This window comes from Pelecanus crispus, chromosome 5 (genome assembly GCF_030463565.1).
Source record: "Pelecanus crispus isolate bPelCri1 chromosome 5, bPelCri1.pri, whole genome shotgun sequence".
Taxonomy (NCBI): Eukaryota; Metazoa; Chordata; class Aves; order Pelecaniformes; family Pelecanidae; genus Pelecanus; species Pelecanus crispus.
Window position 1 is genome coordinate 27,122,705 of NC_134647.1, and position 16,674 is coordinate 27,139,378.

At 46.0% G+C, this 16,674-nt stretch overlaps 2 protein-coding genes across 2 annotated transcripts in view; both read right to left on the reverse strand.

The window, feature by feature from the left end:
• The window catches only part of TTN (titin), a 242,336-nt gene that overhangs the window by 187,984 nt on the left and 37,678 nt on the right, over positions 1–16,674 (reverse strand). Inside the window, exons 44-47 of the mRNA XM_075710465.1 lie at positions 3,513–6,056; positions 2,541–2,819; positions 865–1,428; positions 4–285 (exon numbers count right to left, since the gene is read on the reverse strand). Coding sequence (XP_075566580.1) covers positions 4–285; positions 865–1,428; positions 2,541–2,819; positions 3,513–6,056 — 3,669 coding nt within the window. The remainder of the gene's footprint in view (positions 1–3; positions 286–864; positions 1,429–2,540; positions 2,820–3,512; positions 6,057–16,674) is intronic.
• LOC104028288 (uncharacterized) lies at positions 10,268–16,456 on the reverse strand. The gene is made up of 2 exons (XM_075710320.1): positions 10,834–16,456; positions 10,268–10,614 (listed from the first exon to the last, which is right to left on the reverse strand). The coding sequence occupies exons 1-2, from the start codon at positions 16,454–16,456 to the stop codon at positions 10,268–10,270; spliced, it is 5,970 nt and encodes a 1,989-aa protein (XP_075566435.1).

Sequence of the window (16,674 nt, forward strand, 5' to 3'; positions counted from 1 at the left end):
GACCTTTGACAACTACTTCAGTGGTGCAGCTGTCACTTCCGACCTCGTTTACAGCTTCACATGAGTAGCTCCCAGTGTCATCAACTTTCATCTCCAAAATATCTAACACAGCCACAGAGTTGGCAAAGGACATCCTGTGTGTGTTGCTTTCACGGATTTCCTTATTGTTCTTGAACCAAGTAACCTGGATTTCAGGAGACCCTTTGATTTTGCATTGAAGGCGTGCAGAGTCACCTGGGGTCAGTAAATAAGACGGATCGACCTTCTTCACAAAGGATGGTGGTTCTAAAAATGGGAAGAGAAAAAGGGAAGAAAGGGGAAGGAAGGGGAAGGAAGGGGAAGGAAGGGGAAGGAAGGGGAAGGAAGGGGAAGGAAGGGGAAGGAAGGGGAAGGAAGGGGAAGGAAGGGGAAGGAAGGGGAAGAAAGGGGAAGAAAGGGGAAGAAAGGGGAAGAAAGGGGAAGAAAGGGGAAGAAAAGGAAAAAAGGAAAAGAGAAAATGGAAAGAAAGGTGAAATACAAAGCTTTGAAAGATTGGTTCCCAGCGCAAGAACAAAACATGACTTCAGAAAAGATCAGCATAATCTTTGCTGAGCTGCAGTTCTTGTGGTTTCTCTTGCCCTCTCCATCCATCTGTCCTCTGCATGTTGGAGAAATTCTTGAATCTGGCTGGTGAAAAAAATATTGAAGCAACACACAGTGCACTGGAAGGCAGCAGGGGAAATGAGCAAGAGGTGAATGGAAACTGATGGGAGGTCTGAGAAGAGTACACAGTGTGATTTCAGCTCAAAGCAGTCTTTTACCTGCAAAAGAAGAAATGGGGGACCCAAGAAGCGCAAAGGTAAAGGGGGTGCAGGACTATCTTACCTCTGACTGTGACGCTGGCAGAAGAGGAGCTGCTTCCCGCCTCATTTGAAGCAGTGCACACATAATGGCCTGAATCCTTCAGCTTAGCCAGAGGAATCTCAAGTGAGGCTATTTTGTCTTCAAAGTAGATCTTATAATCTTTGCCTGGAGGGATTTTGTTTCCATCCTTTGTCCACCCTACTGTCACTTTCCTGTCTTCATCTACCTGACATTCAAGACGTATTTTCTTATTGACTGCTGACTGCACTGACTGCAAAACCTTAATGAAGTGGGGCTTGTCTATAATGACCATTTCGGCCTGGCAAATGTCAGCCCCAAACTTGTTCGAAGCTTTGCAAGTGTAAACCCCTCTGTCACTGGTGGTGAGAAGGGAAATTTCTAACACATGTTTATTTTCAACTTTGGACATCTTGTAGTGGTCTGAAGGTGAAATGGTTGTGCCATCTTTCTGCCAGGCGACTTCGATGACCGGAGTGCCCGAAACAGTACACAGGAACTTCGCACTTTTGCCCACAAAAGTAGTGATAGATTCAGGTCTGGTAAGAAACGTTGGTGGAAATGCTTCTGCAAAACAAAGGGGTTCAATGTTATCCAGAGGTGAGGACCAGAGCTTATGCTCTTTCTCCACATTTGCCAGGGACAGAGAGCAAGAGGGGCCAGTTTGTCACTGGATATTCTTAAGCAGAAGAAGCCAGCAGCAAAGGAGATAAGAGGTGTTAAAGATGATGAATTTTGGCTTTTGGTTTTGTACTTCTTGGGTCTGTATATTGCTCCAGAGCTTGAAGCATTTTGAATCTCTTGAGCAATGTACAAACTAAAGGAAAATAAACCAAAAGCCAGAACTTCCTCCCCCAAGACTGATATGTTTGCACACCATACCCTCAAGATGGACAAGTTTGCATGCATTTCACAGTTTGCACATCTTTCTTTAGTCTCTAGCATCTGGCACTTAGCAAAGACCACATAAAGACTCCTCCCAAAAAGAGAAAAGTCAGAGTAAAAAAATGACCATACACTAAAAGTCCCAAAGATGGTGAGGGTTTGTTTTTGTTTTTCTTTTTTTTAAGAAAAAAAAAAAAGATAATTGTATAGCTCTCAATAGACAAAAAAGTTTGCAAATTGAAACAGATTTAAACCCTCTTTTGTTGGTTTAAGAAGATCTATTTCCCCAACCACAAAGAGTTCCCCTCTGGCCATGGCACACAGATGTTCAGGTACACATAGCTGCATAGCCTACCTCACAAGTATAGCTGCAGGATAAGCATAGGGTGCTAAGATAATTGCACAGTGATTATTACACCAAAGAAATCAGATTTAAAAGAGTATGTTTTCTTGTTGTCTGGAAGTTAAATAAACCTTCTTCAAGAATGTATTCACAAACCAGTCCCATTCTGTGGATGATCTAGTTCCTCCCGCTCTCTCTTTCCCCCTTCTTTCTTCCCTTCTGAAACTTTTCACACTGATTCCTTTTTCTAGGTACAGAAAGTATCTAAAAGCAGCATTCTCAAAAATTATTCCTTCTCTATGCTTGTGCCTGCCAAAATTAGGTATGGATTATGTATAACAATGGCAGTCAAGAACCCTACCATAAACATTTCTAAGTATAGCAGCAAAAGCGTTACAATATACCAAGATATCTTATGGAAAAGAAGAAGTGCTAGGAAGTCTGTACTTACCAGTTACTGTTAAAAGGGCTGTAGAGCTTACACTGCCATGCTGGTTGGAAGCCTTACAGCTATACTCTCCATAGTCAACAACCTGAGGCCTTGGGATCTCCAGCGTGGAGAGGTAGTTGGAGGTGCGAATGGAGTATTTGTCCCCATCATATATCTCTCGGCCAGCTTTGTACCACTGGAACCTTACATTGGGAGCAGTCTCTACCTCACAGGTAAACTTGGCCACGTGATTTACAGCCACCTCCAGCGGTTCGAGCCTTCTCCTCAGGATCGGTGCAACTGAAATCAGAAGGAAAAAGTAACTCAAAACCCTGCTTGCTGACATTCTGGAAAGTAACAGTGAAATGACTGACTGGAAAAGAAAAAAAGGTGATTTACTTGCAATCCACATAAAGTGACTGTAAAAGAAAAAAGTATCTGTAAGACATGAAAGCAGTACCAGGCTCAGTGGACAGACAGTGTTATGGTGCATAATGACATCAGGAAACACAGTGGTGGTACTGGAAAAATAATGTGCAATAGCAATGCACAATAACAATGTGATATAAACATATACCACTCTATCCTGGAGCTGTGAGAAATGGTGTGAATGAGAAATTGTGTTAAAACTGTGCAATGACTCTAAAGAGTGAGAAAGGGTGCAGCAGTGAGAAAAGTGGGAAGAGCAGGTCCACTTCACAAGCAACAATGGGAAGAAGTGGTCGGGACTGAGATACACCTTGTCCTGACCATGCTTGTATGATGAGAACAGGAAGAAACAAAGTTCCTGACCAAAGACTGGGGTGAGGGAAGTGAGAGACTTTGCAATGTGGTAAAAGGAGACCATAAACCCAGAGAGAAAGGGGGCCCTCTGATTAGTGGCATGGTGGTATTAATATTGTATCTGTATTCAAAGATACAGACACATAGTAGAGCAGTTTCATTAGTAGAGCAGTGTATTAGAAAGGCAGTAGTTTATCCCCATAATCCAACCTCTTTTAACAACTGTGAGTTTTGCTGCTGTTGCTCTTTGTCCACCTTGATTCAGCGCCTCACATGTGTACTCTCCTTGGTGAATCTCCCCAAATGCTTTGCTTATTACTAGTGTGTACATGTCCTGATCTTGCAAACACTTGAATTTGTCACCTGAACACACCAGTTTACCCTCAAAGTACCAGTTCACCTCTCTGACATTTGTTATGACAGCCACCAGACTGACACTCTCCCCTTCCTCCACAACAGTGTCGACCAGTTTGCTGTGTATGATGGGATAACTCTCTTTGCCCAACTTATCCTCTAGCTTCCCAGGTCTAGTTTCCAGACCCTCTCTGCCCTCTTCCTCACATATTTCTTCCCTTTTCTCCTTCCTTTTCAGTATTTCTGTGGGTGTCTCAATGGGAATACCTGCAGAGGCTACATCAGCAGTGGCTGCAGCTGCACCCACATCCTTGATTTGACCATGCCCGGTTACAGTGTTGATTACTTGTGCAGACAAAGGCTGCTCCAGGGGTATTTCTGCCTCTATAGTTCTCTCAGCCTGCTGGAGCTCCAGCTCAGAGGTTTCATCACAGGATTTTCCTGAGAGAAGTGGGCTGGGATGGAATGGCAATGCTTTGGATTTTTCATCTGTCAAGAGATGTTTTTCTTCACAAATAAGAGAATAGAAAGCCTCCTTCAAGACCATTTTCTGGTCAGCTGTCTGAACGCTGACTTCTCCCAAGGAGACTGGGATTTCTATGGGACTGAGTCCTCCTGTAGTCACAACATAGGTGCATAGGGTGTGTTTATGTTCCATGGTGATGTTTATTGTCTGTATTTCAATGTCTTCTTTATCAGCCAACCATTCTGAAAACAAGAGATTTTGCTCACTTACCACTGCAGCTTTCAGTGCATTTCTAATTTGAGACTTTATGTCTAAGTTGCGGCTCTTGGGAACCTGAGGAGTGAGCTGGTTCTCTTTGTTGAGGACTTGGCTTGGCTGGAGCTGGTGAGTGTACATTGTTTCATGGGGTTGTCTCCCTGCCCTCAGACACTGCTTAAGTGGGCTGGCAAGATTGATGACATGTTCCTCCTCCAGGAGCTGTTTTTCTTCTAGCAGCAAAGGAAATCTCACAGTCTGCCCCTCATGGATTCTTGCAGCAAAATCTTCTTCTGCTGCTTCCAGGGAAGAAATGTTCTCCAGAGGGACAGCTTGGCCCCCAGTGAAGGCCAATTCAGAGGGAAATCTGGGTTCAGCATTCAGCTCACCTTGCATTGCCTGGAAGCCCTCAAGGACCTGGATGTGGTCCCCATCTATGGCATGGCTCTCAGTGGTGCTTGACACCTGTAAGAGGGCTTGGGAAGCCTCCGTCTTCAGAGCAGCCATTTGCTCTGCTGCCTTAGGGATGACTTGCTCTTTGGGCAAGAGTATCTGTGCAGCTACAGTCCCAAGGCAGCCTGGCAGTTGTGTCTCCATCGCTGCTGCAGGCACGACACCCTGGGGGCCATCAGGGAGGGTTTGCAGTGGCTCTGCCAGAAGCCTGCTGCTCTCTTGTGTCGTGGCCACCTGGGTGAGCATCTCTTCAACAGTCTGTGCAGCCAGGCAGGCCGGTGGCAGGCCAGGCAAGATGTCTTCCCTGGGCAGCACGTGCTCTGCCTGGCTCGTCTGGAGCTGAAAGAGGGCCAAGGGCTCCCTCATGGCCTCAAGGCTGAGCACTCCTTCCATGGCAGGAAGCTCACCAGCCTCCTCGTAGGAGAGGGGGCTTTGGTCCTCTGCCACTGCAGAGTGCTGCAACGTGGGGCTCTGCCTGCACACAGCATGCTCCTCAGGCAGCACAAGGAGCTCAGCTGAGCATGTGGCCTCGCCCAGGGCGCTCACCGCCCTGCACATGTAGACCCCAGTGTCCTCCTCCATGCACTCCCGCACTGTCAGGGAGCCCGAGCCGTCAGGGTGGTGAGCAACAGAACGACGTGCATCAGAGAAGAGCTGCTCACTCCCCTTGAACCACTGCACATTGGGGCATGGCTCCCCAGCCACAGTGTACTCAAAGATTGCAGTGAAGCCCGGTGCACACTGCACACTATCTGGCTCCTTGGCAAAGCAAGGGACCCCTGTTATCCGCTGCTGCACGTGGAGATGGGCACTGCATGTGGCCTCACCGTGTACATTGCTGGCTATGCATGTGTACTCACCCTCATCCTGCACACCCACACATGGGAGTATGAGGCTGTGGTCATTGCCAGCAAACACTAACTTACAGTCCATGGATGGGGTTAGCTTCATACTGTTGAAAAACCACTGGATTTTGGGTGTGGGGCTGCCAGTAACAGTAACAGAGAGCCTAGCTACATCTCCCTGCCAGACTTCAACATTTGAGACCTGTTTGAGGAAAACAGGGGCTTTGCCCCCCTCCTCTATTTTCATCTTTGCTTTGCTGGAATAAACTGGTTTTTCAGGCTCAAATTCAAGTGTTTTCTCTCTATCAGGCAACTGAAGGCCGCTGCTGTAGCCTTCACTTCTTCCTTCCTCAGAAGACACAATAAGAGAGCTAGCGATGTCTGTATGGAAAAAAATTGTTTAGTTTTACTAAAATGTTTAAGAGAACACTTGTAGATAGCAATAAACAGTGTTAGTGCAACTATTTTTATACATCTGGAGGCTTTCTTAATACTGTACAGCAGATAACAATGAACATGAGGTCCTCTTGCTGTTGAATACACACCTGCCAAAACCAGCAAGCCATGCTGTGCTGTCAGGTTACTTATGAATTTCCCATCTGGATCAACATGAGTGTCTCTTTAAACCTGACATCACAGTATGGGTTAGGCATACCCCCAGGGTGTACAGTGCAAGTAACGGTCAATCAATATTGGTGCATTTCACAAATATAATTAAAGTGGTATGTGCCATACATATTTGTACGTACGCTCATACAAAAAAGTACAGCAGAGCAGTGCTAAGACCCTGGTTTAATTCAAAACATCAAGAAAAGGCAGAATGCCAAAATTAGGATTGGAAAAATAACACAGACTTTTCAGTGCACAACCTTTCTTCTGGTGCAGTTAGTTCATCTCTTTCAACTCCTATCTTTTGTCTAACACACTAAGATATTACCTCTCCCTTACCAGCTTTGTCCTCTTTTTGTCATTAGGCCCTTATGCTTACAACACCATTACTACTAAAATCATGAGTTTGCACCATTGATTTAATGCCATTGATTTACATCTCTGCTTTTAAACTCCTCCCTGTCACAATATTGCATATTAAAACTCCCACAATACCAGAGAAAAAGAGGACAGAGCACTTCAAGGTTTTTCTTTTTCTTGCCTTTGTGAATTTAGGCATTTATGTGTTGGAACACTTTGTTCTAATGGTGGTTTAAAAATGAGAGGAAGCAGACGTCAAGAACATGTCATTCTCTGCAGACACTTGACACTAGAAACATGAGTGAAATCTGAGACTTCCAGGAGCAGAACAAGCCATCCATGAAAAGCACAATGCAAAGAAAACTTTTGGAAAGCAAATCCTGTTGTCCTCAATGAGTCAAGTTTGCTCAGTTAAGGCCCACAGTATTTGATACTGAAAAGTTATGAGTTGTTAAAAAAGAATAAAAGAAGTGTGAGTGGATAAATGTCTCCAAGCACTCTAATAGTGAACCTTGGTAAGTGTCTCAATTATAGTGTCTTACATTCCAAAACTTATTGTGAGATAATAATTTTTGCTGCACTCCAATAACAACTATAAAGAAGAACAGAATATTCCATACCCAATTCTTTCTCACTGGTTTTAGCAATTATTAATCTTGCCACAAATACTATCATATACATGACATAGCACAGTGCATACAGTGATTAACTGCAGAGAAAAGATGATTAGGTAAAAAAAGAAATTACACCAGTCCTTCAGTATTACCTACCAGCCTTGTTAAAAGAGTAGGGCAGTTTTGCCAGAAATACAATGTGCTAGTGAATTTGAGAATGGGTCACAGAATTGGGCCCATAATAAAGTATAAAAATTGCAGAATGGAACCTACTCTAACACACATGAGAATGCTTTATATACAGGAGTGTGGCAAAAATTAATGCACTTTTCTGTGTTCCTGGATATTTATGATAGAAGAACTATACAGATACTTCTTCATATTTTAGCTATGTCTGTGAAATGAATAACGTACAAGAAGCGACGGACTTAAATCATTTTTACATATTTATTTCACAAATTTACCATACATGTTAACATTCAATACACATTGATGACAAAGAAACATAATTCATCCTTTTTTAAAGATAATTGGTTTACAGAAATGAAGACATTAAACTTGACAATGAAATTGTGAGTTTTGTAATTCCTATGAAAGCACAAAAGTTTTGAAGAGAGATGGTCAATCATGGATCTAAGCTATACCAGTTGCCCCAGAGTAAGTTTATTCAAAACTAGAATTACTCCAGATTTATATCGTTGTAGCTTAGGTTAGACTTTGTCTCTCCATAAGCACATGATAGTGCTCCTGGCTAATGTATGAAACTTAAAACAAGACTTTTAAACTTACACAAACCACAAACACTACTACACAGGTAGAGATAAAGATGCTTGGCCATATATTTCAGATGTGAACATGAACTTGGACCTGTTTGGCTTATGGCTTCAAACACAAGTTATGGGCCTGTTTCTACTAAAAAATTCAGTTCATTTACATGCAAATTAAACACGTGTCATAATCGCTTAGTACCTAACCAAAGGGCCTCTGATCTCTTTGGCTTTGGACATAAAAGACCCCTCATGTCACAGCTGACATATAATATCAGACAATTCATGCCAACTTTGCTAGGGACCTCTGCTGTCTAATGAATCAGTTAGTGCTACACATCTACATAAGGAATGGATTAGGACACATCAAGAAGCAATTCTTTCCCAGCGCAACGCTGGGTCAGACACTCATGCTTCTCTTTCCTACCACCATTACCTATGAGAAATTACAATTATCTCTGCCTTTTAACAACGTACAAATCTTAAATATTTATCATGGGGTCATGACTGGGAAGAAGCTGAAGTGACACATTGGTATTAGCCTAATCACTCCAGTCATTTTCCCCAGGTACTGGGCTATTATAACTTCCCACTCCTGACTTTAAGTTTATATTGGGCAACACAACTGGGCAAAGTGAATCTTTTGATCAAAAATTACTATCCCAAGTGAGTGATGGGATAGTCTTAAAGATTATTGAGGTTTTGAGGCATGATGACCTCCATGTGAGGGCACATCGAACTTAGAAATAAGAACATGCATGAACATAACTGAATGTACTACAGGAATAGTTCTTCTATGCTTAAAATCACCACGCTCCTTAAAGCAGTTTGCAAGGCAACTGAGAGCAATTTGTAAGTAACTGTAAGAACCTCATGAACAGGTAATCAAAGTAAAAAATAATTTTTGCTTAGTGTTGTTGAACTCAAGGTTTCACCTTGGCTTATAAGTAACTGGAAAGCTGGCACATGCATTAGAGATTTATTTAACTTCTGATAAATATTAGTTAATAACTTTCATACTTTTAACATATTAATCAATTTATCATTGTTTATGTAAGATAGATTTAGTTCTGATTTAATTATGTCAGCTACTGCTGATTCCTGCTCCTAAATATTAGCATTATTTTAAATACAAAAATATATACTCACATTGAGAACATTAATGTAAAAATCTCTTCTGCTGAGAAAATGCTACACATAACAATTGAATGTATTCTACTGATTTCTGGTCATCTTGACACATAGCACACTTAACTGTTACTAACTAAAAAAAAAAAGAAAAAAGGAATATGTAGAGATTTAGTTCTAATGTGAACAAGAATACTGCATAAAAATCTCTCACTTTTTTACTACTATGTATTTTTTATGAATGACACTGGAATACGGGGACAATCAAAATTATTTTAATGAATTTACAGTTACATCATTGATTTGTTATGCTCCCTCTCCTTTCCCTTTAACTTCTAAAGATACAGTACAAAATATGTTTTCATGTTTATTACTTTGTTTATTACTTGGTAATAGAGAAAAAAATCCTGTCCAGTTGCTACTAACGCAAAACTTTCATTTGCTTTCCATTGTGTTGCTTTTCTTTGCAACAGCATAATTCCATTGACTTAAAAAAAAAGTCATTTAATACCATAAGTCAGTAGAATGAGGCCTACAGATGTAAGAATTTTGCAGTGATAGAAACTGTAAACACAGGATTTGAATCATTGAGACTCACGTGGTCTGACACAACATTGTGAGAACAGGGAATACCAATTTAAGGAGTTCATTCACAGAACGATATCCAAACTAAACAGCAAGCATAATTTAGTATTCCATACCTTTAGGTTACAAGAAAAAGGTGGTTTCTACATTTTCAGGTGATTTCTAGCCTACATAAAACAATAATGATTGCACTGTTACAGACATACAGGAATATGTACACTATATGAAAAAAATTAGTTCTGCATAAATGAGTTTCAATTAAAATATCTTTACAAGAATGAGTAAGGAGCTTGGAAGGAGCCTGAAATATACCTCGGTGCAGAGTATGCACAAGACCTATGCACAGATTAAATCTCACTTAAATTCCCCAACGAAGGCAAGTTTAAGTGAGACAGAAATATGCCCACATAAGAGTGGTTTTCATCCCTAAAGAGATGAAAAACAATGCCCCTAAAATGAGTGCTGCAGTGAACAACAGCATAAAAACATTTAGTGTTTCAAAAGAGACTCTGAAATAAATTATGGAAATTTAGTATAATGTTAACACAGCACAAGTCTCAGCAGTCCCTGCCCTGTTAGTAGCTATACATTTGTACTGCCCAGTGTCACTTTGCATCAAGTTTTCAATAGTAAGGCTATGAGAGCCCCCCTGCTCCTCCTGCGCACAGTACCTGTCCCCTTCCAACAACACCCCATCCTTGTACCAGCAGACACTTGGGTGGGGAGAACCAGTCACGAGACACTGGAAGCATGCTGAGGCACCTACAAATGTACTGTAGTCAGAAATGAGCTTCAGAAATTTGGGAGGAGTGTCTGTGACCTGGAACTCAAAGCTGCAGCTCTCCAAGTCCTCTGCCCTAACCTCAACCCGTTCCTCTTGCAACGGCTCTGCAAACACATCAAAACTAATATTGACACACTTCTCTCCTTCCACTTCCTGCTCTGGCTGAGTCACTGCAAGCAGTTGGATTGCTTTCTCTGAGTCGTCTATATGTGGCTCGAACTTGGGCTCGAGCTGTGTTTTTGACTGGTCACCTGTGCTCACAGTCTTACTCAAAAGCAAGTCACTCTTCTGGGGCCTGTGTGGTTCACTACCCATGACTGTCTCACTACTTGCCTTAGCACTTGCTCCCTGCTGAGCCATGACTACAAGGGAACCTTTGCACATTGCTTCTCCCAGCCTATTGATTGCCCGACAGTGATACCAGCCACCATCAGAAGGACCTACATTTTGGACCTTCAGACTGTGAAGTCCCTCCTTTTGACTCACAACGTACTTCCCTGTGGCAGGTGTCACACAGGTGTCACCTCTGAACCACTGAACTACTGGGACAGGTGTACCTGTTACCACACACTCAAACACTGCCTCCGAGTCTTCTGTCACCTTGACATCTGCAAAGGGCACAGCAAATCGGGGAGGCATTTCAGTTACTTGGAAATCAATTTTTATATCCTCATTCTCCTCTGTGGCCAAGCCTGCAGCTTGCTCCAGCAAGGCAAGTGGAAGGACATCCAGGGAAACCACCATGCTCTTCTTATCTGGGCTAAACTCAGGACTGGTTATGATTTTGACCTGCTTCTCAAACTCCTTCACCTCATTTTCATCCAGCTCCACTTCCAGGAGGATTTCCTGTGGTGAAGGTGACCTTGAAGATGTGTTTTGCTCCAGGTCAAAGTGTATAACGTGCTGGTGGGTTACAGGGGGTGGCAGTGCTAGTGACCGCCCATCTTCAGATAAAACTTCCACCTGTGTGATACTTTTAGCTTCCCCAACAATGTTCACTGCATGACACAGATACTGTCCTCCATCAGCTTTCTGGATATTAGTGATCTCCAGCAAACATTTATCCCCATCCTTCTCTATCCGCACTCTCTCATCCAGCTCCAGCAGAGATTTATTGTGATACCATTTCACCCCTGGCTTAGGCACACCCACCACCTCAGCCACAAAACTCAGTGTGCTGCCCTCATACAGCATCCTCCTGCTCAACGCCTTGAGGAATGCAGGTGGCATCTCCCTGCCTGATGGCTCCAGGGCTTCACAGGGCATCCTAAACACCTCAGCCTGTGGCTGGTCTGGAGGCTGCTGCCTTCTCTCACAGAAGGGGAGCACGGCCAGGGCATCCATATACTCCCCAGTGGGTGTCCGGTAGCGCTCTGGTGGTGTGCTGTCCCCTGATGCAGAGCAGGGTTGCTCAAAGGGTGTGAAGTAGCGCTCTGAGGGTGTGTTGCATTTTGAATCCTCAGAGGGTGTGGAGTAGTGCTCAGGTGGTGTGCTGTACACTGAGCCCTCGGATGGTGTGGAGTAGCGCTCGGGCGGCGTGCTGTACCCTGAGCCCTCGGACGGTGTGGAGTAGCGCTCGGGCGGTGTTCTGTACCCTGAGCCCTCGGACGGTGTGGAGTAGCGCTCGGGCGGTGTTCTGTACCCTGAGCCCTCGGACGGTGTAGAGTAGCGCTCGGGCGGTGTTCTGTACCCTGAGCCCTCGGACGGTGTGGAGTAGCGCTCGGGCGGTGTTCTGTACCCTGAGCCCTCAGACGGTGTGGAGTAGCGCTCAGGTGTGCTGAGTGGTGTGTGGTAGGACGTTGATGAAGCAGTTTCAAAGATCTCCACTGAGGAGGGAGGTGTGTAGAAGCGGTCTGAATCAGGTGACTCCTCTCCGCTCCTGCTCTCCAGCTCTATAGACATTTCCGACTCAGGAGAGAAGGGCCGGGTGAGTTCCTGCTGGTTGTTATAATAGTCGTAAACCATGCTGAAGGTAACCTCCTCCACTTCCAGGGAAGTGATGGTCTCTCGCTGCTCCTTCTGAACTGTGCCTTTGAGATCTGGAGTTTCCTGCATCCCAGTTGACCTTAAGTACTTGGCCAGGCACAAGTCAGGCTCCAGCTCTGAGGCTTGAACAGCACTGGACTCTGGACCTACAGAAATATCCTCCTGCAGTCCTTCTCCATCCAGGCTATTCTCAGAGGCTTCCTCAGTGGGAGTCATCTTCTTGCCCCAAGACTCCTTCCTTTGCTCCTTCTGTGCCACAGGATCATCCATTATTAAACCGAGTAAGAGTTGCCCAAAAGAAAAGCCTTTGGTTGTGTTTGGTTCCTGTTGGGTGTCCCTGGGCATCTCCTCAGTGGAATCTGTGCTTTCTATCTCACAGGTGGAGCTACTCATTCCTGTCTCAAAGACCTTTTCTATTCCAGAACCTTCTTCCTCCTCAGCCTGATGCCCAGCCTGGAGTTTCTTTTCATGTGCAGCTTTTTTCAAGTCAATGATGAAGCTGTCACTCTGGGAGTCTGTGGTCTCCAGTCGTTCCCCACTCTCCCACAAATGTGTTTCCTGCACTGCCTTTTGGAAATCTGCTGTGGACTCCACTAGGAAACTATGAGTTTGTCCCTCAAGTGAATCATCCCCACAGACACTCACCGCTGACTCATTAATTTCTTCAGCAGAAGATCCCTCTTCAGCAGATATCATGATGCTGCCAAGGTCTCCATTAGGGATTTGCAAATCAGCCCTTCTGATTTCTCTTGGCTGTGCCTCTTCCTGGGCACTGACCTCCTCCTGCTGCATCCTGTAGCTCTGATGCAGCTCCTCAGTCAGAGACATCTCTTCCACAAGCACATCATGTTGGTGCTCAGGGGAGATGAGGCCAGTCACTCCTACCTCCACACTCTCCAGAGCTGTGCAAGTTTCTGCCTGTTCTGTGTCCACAGACTCTGCAGCTGGGAAAGGCTCCACAAACTTCTTCAGATCAAATGTGATATTGGTCTCATCAGTCTCAAATGGCAACAGCTGCTCTTTGAAATGCACTTCTTCTAGGTGAACCTCAACTTCCTCAGTAAAATCCTGACCTGAGTTTTCTATGCCAGGAGGAGTGAGGATTAGATCCAAAGATGCATTGCCTGCATCAGACTCCATTTCTTGCAGCATTTGCCCATCATTGCACATTTCCCAGTGTGCAGCATCCCTGACATCAATAATTTCTTCTTTACAAAGATGATCACCAACCTCGATGTCCTGTTCAATATCAACTGACCTCTTTTGCTCCTTGGCCTGTTCCTCCTGCTGCTCTTCTGTACAGAAGTCATTAAAGCCAAACTGCTCCTTTGTGGGTGTGCTTGCAATGTTGTCCTGCAGGTGGGGCACACTTAGCTCTTCTACAAGAGGCACATCAGGAGACATTGCCTCCCAGGCAGTGGCATCTCTCTCCTCCATGTAAACATCACTCCCCTCTTGCACCACAGGTGAAACAGGAATGAAAAATTGTGAATCCTCACATTCCCTTGCCAGAGCAGACTGCTCAGAGGCATATGTTTGCCCTCTCACTTCCATAAATGGTGACTTCAAGATGTCCCAGGATAGATTATCTGTATGTGGTGCCACCTTGTCTCCTTCAGCCTCCAGCTCCTCTGAAAAGTGACCTGAGTCCTTGGCCACCAGTTCATGCTCTTCCCTCGACATGCTGGGGTGCAGTTCAGTGACATCAATTCCAAAGCTCTGTTCCTCAGATACAGCTTTTCCCCTGTGCTGCCCCATGTCAGAAACACCATCTGTATCTGTCACACTTTCTTCTGTATGACCTGTTTCTTGCCTTGCATAAACTTCCATGATATCCAGCACCTTTGTTTCCTGTATCTCACTTTCCCTGAAGTGAGGAGTTTTCTCACACTGCTCTTCCAACTGCTCACCAGGAGACGGAGACAGCCTCAGGGACCAGGGTAGGTGGGCTTCCTCCTCATTGGAGCATGTGATCTGTTCCTCGTCATCCTTCCCAAGTGTGCTGAGGCCTTGGAGGTGCAGAACATGGTCCATGGCAGTCAGTTCCTCAGTGCGTCCATCCCTGCTATACAACCTGGGTGCACTAGGCTGCACCGTCAGCTCAGAGGCAGCCTGTGCTGTTCCAGCCACATTCTTGGCCACACAACAATAGAGCCCAGCATCCGCAACGGAGACCCTTGGGATGTATAAGCGGTACATGCCATGCTTGCCTTCCTCAAACCTCAGCCTCTCACTGGGAGAGAGGCTCTGGCCATTCAGGGACCAGGCCACAGCGGGTGGGGGCTGCCCAGACACAGCACACTCCAGCACCACTGCCTCCCCTTCATGGCAATGAATGTGTGCTGGGGCTTCTGCCACAATTTGGGGTGGCTCATTTCCCACATCAAATGAAAACTTGAACTTGTGCTTTATGGTGGGAACAGCCTGGTCTGGAGAGGGCCGCATGGTCTCCCTCATCTCTGTATCTTGCTCTGGCGTTGGGGTGGGGGCAGTGATTTTGATTTCCACAGGCAGTGACAGCAAGTCTGAGTCTGGAACTGCACTTGGCAGTCCCTGCTCTGCTGCAAAGGCCAGGCCGACTTCTTCTTCCTCCTCCTCCACCTTTTCCTCCTCCTTCTCTTTCTCCCCTTCTTCTTCCTCCTTCACCTTGTCTTCTTCCTCCTCCTCCTCTTTCTTCCCTTCCTCTTCCTCCTCCTTCTTCATGGCCTCATAGGCTGGCATCCGCCGCCTCACATGGAGTGCAGCTGAGGTGCTGACTGTGCCCAGCGGGTTGAAGATCACGCAGGTAACAGTGCCATCATGCTGTGGAAGCAGGGATGGGAAGGTCAGTGTAGACTGGCACTCTGTGGTGTGTACTGCGGTGCCCTGGATGCGCCCCACAGGCTTAGTGTTGTTGTACCAAGTGACTGTGGGCTGTGGGCGGCCATGGAAAAGGCAGGAGAAGGTGCATCTGTGCCCCTCAAATGCCTCCTGGGGCTTGACCTCCTGGACAAAGAGGGGTGGGCAGGGCTCCAGGAGCCCACCTGGCACCTGCCATTTCTTGCCTGCGGCCTTGGGTCTGCGGTACCCTTTCACTGCCTGCACTGCAAGGGGCTCCGAGCCATCCATTGTGGCAGCTGCCTTAGGTGGGCTGGACTTCCCAGGAGGACCTCCCTGGGGCATAGACATGAGAGATTCCTGCTTCTTTTTCAGCGCTGCCCTCTTTGCCTCCCGCAGACGCTGCAGCTTCCAACGGATCTCCTCATCCAGCAGTTCCTCAGCATCCGCCACTGCGCCACTGTGCTCCCTACCACATGCCAGCCCTGGACGGTGAGGCCCCACCAGTGGCAGCCTCTGGAAACGGATGGTTCGTACCATGCTTCGGGCTGGGGAGAGGTCCCCAAGCAACTGCTCAGCCTCCTGCCCCTTGTCGAAGGGCGAGCCAGTGCAGCGGAGCACCACCCGCAGCCGATCCTCCCGCCGCTGCCGCAGCAGGCACTCCCAGCTCTCCCGCATCCACTCTGCTTTCCCTGCAAAACCCATGCCCTGCTGCTCCCTGCTGCGTGCCACCAGCAGCGAGGCAGTGGACTCAGCTGAGCCCTCACTGTTAATGGCAAATACTCTGTAGCTACCAGCGTCATGCTCCCGCACATCCCGCACCTCCAGGCTGGCATGGTGCGTGTGCTCCTCACTCTCAGTGCGGATCACCTTGCGGCGGTCCTGGTGGACCGGCCGGTTGTTGTGAAACCAAGCCATGTGGGGTGTCGGGCATGCCATGAGCTTGCACTGGAAGAGTGCAGGGTCCCCCTCCAAGACAGACCTACATTTGAGGCCCTGTGTGAAGGTGGGTTTACGGTTCTGGGTGCAAGCCAGCACCACTGCTGTTCCAGGTCCCTCGAGGTTCGCCTTGCTGTGCTGCTCTGCAAGAGAAGGAGACTGGGTTACAACATGCCACACTCTGCCTGCCATCTGATTGAAAAAAATTAAATAGCAATATATTGAAATAAAAAATGGGCATGCAACAGATTTCATCACACACCCAGGAAAAAAAAGTAATTCACTCACCATATTTGTTCGAATAAACGCAACGCCTTGCTCTGTTTTAAAGATTGACACGAAAATCGTTCGTTGTCTGTTCTTTCTTCAGACTGTGGAAATTTCTTCTTGAACAAGCAAAAATGAATTTC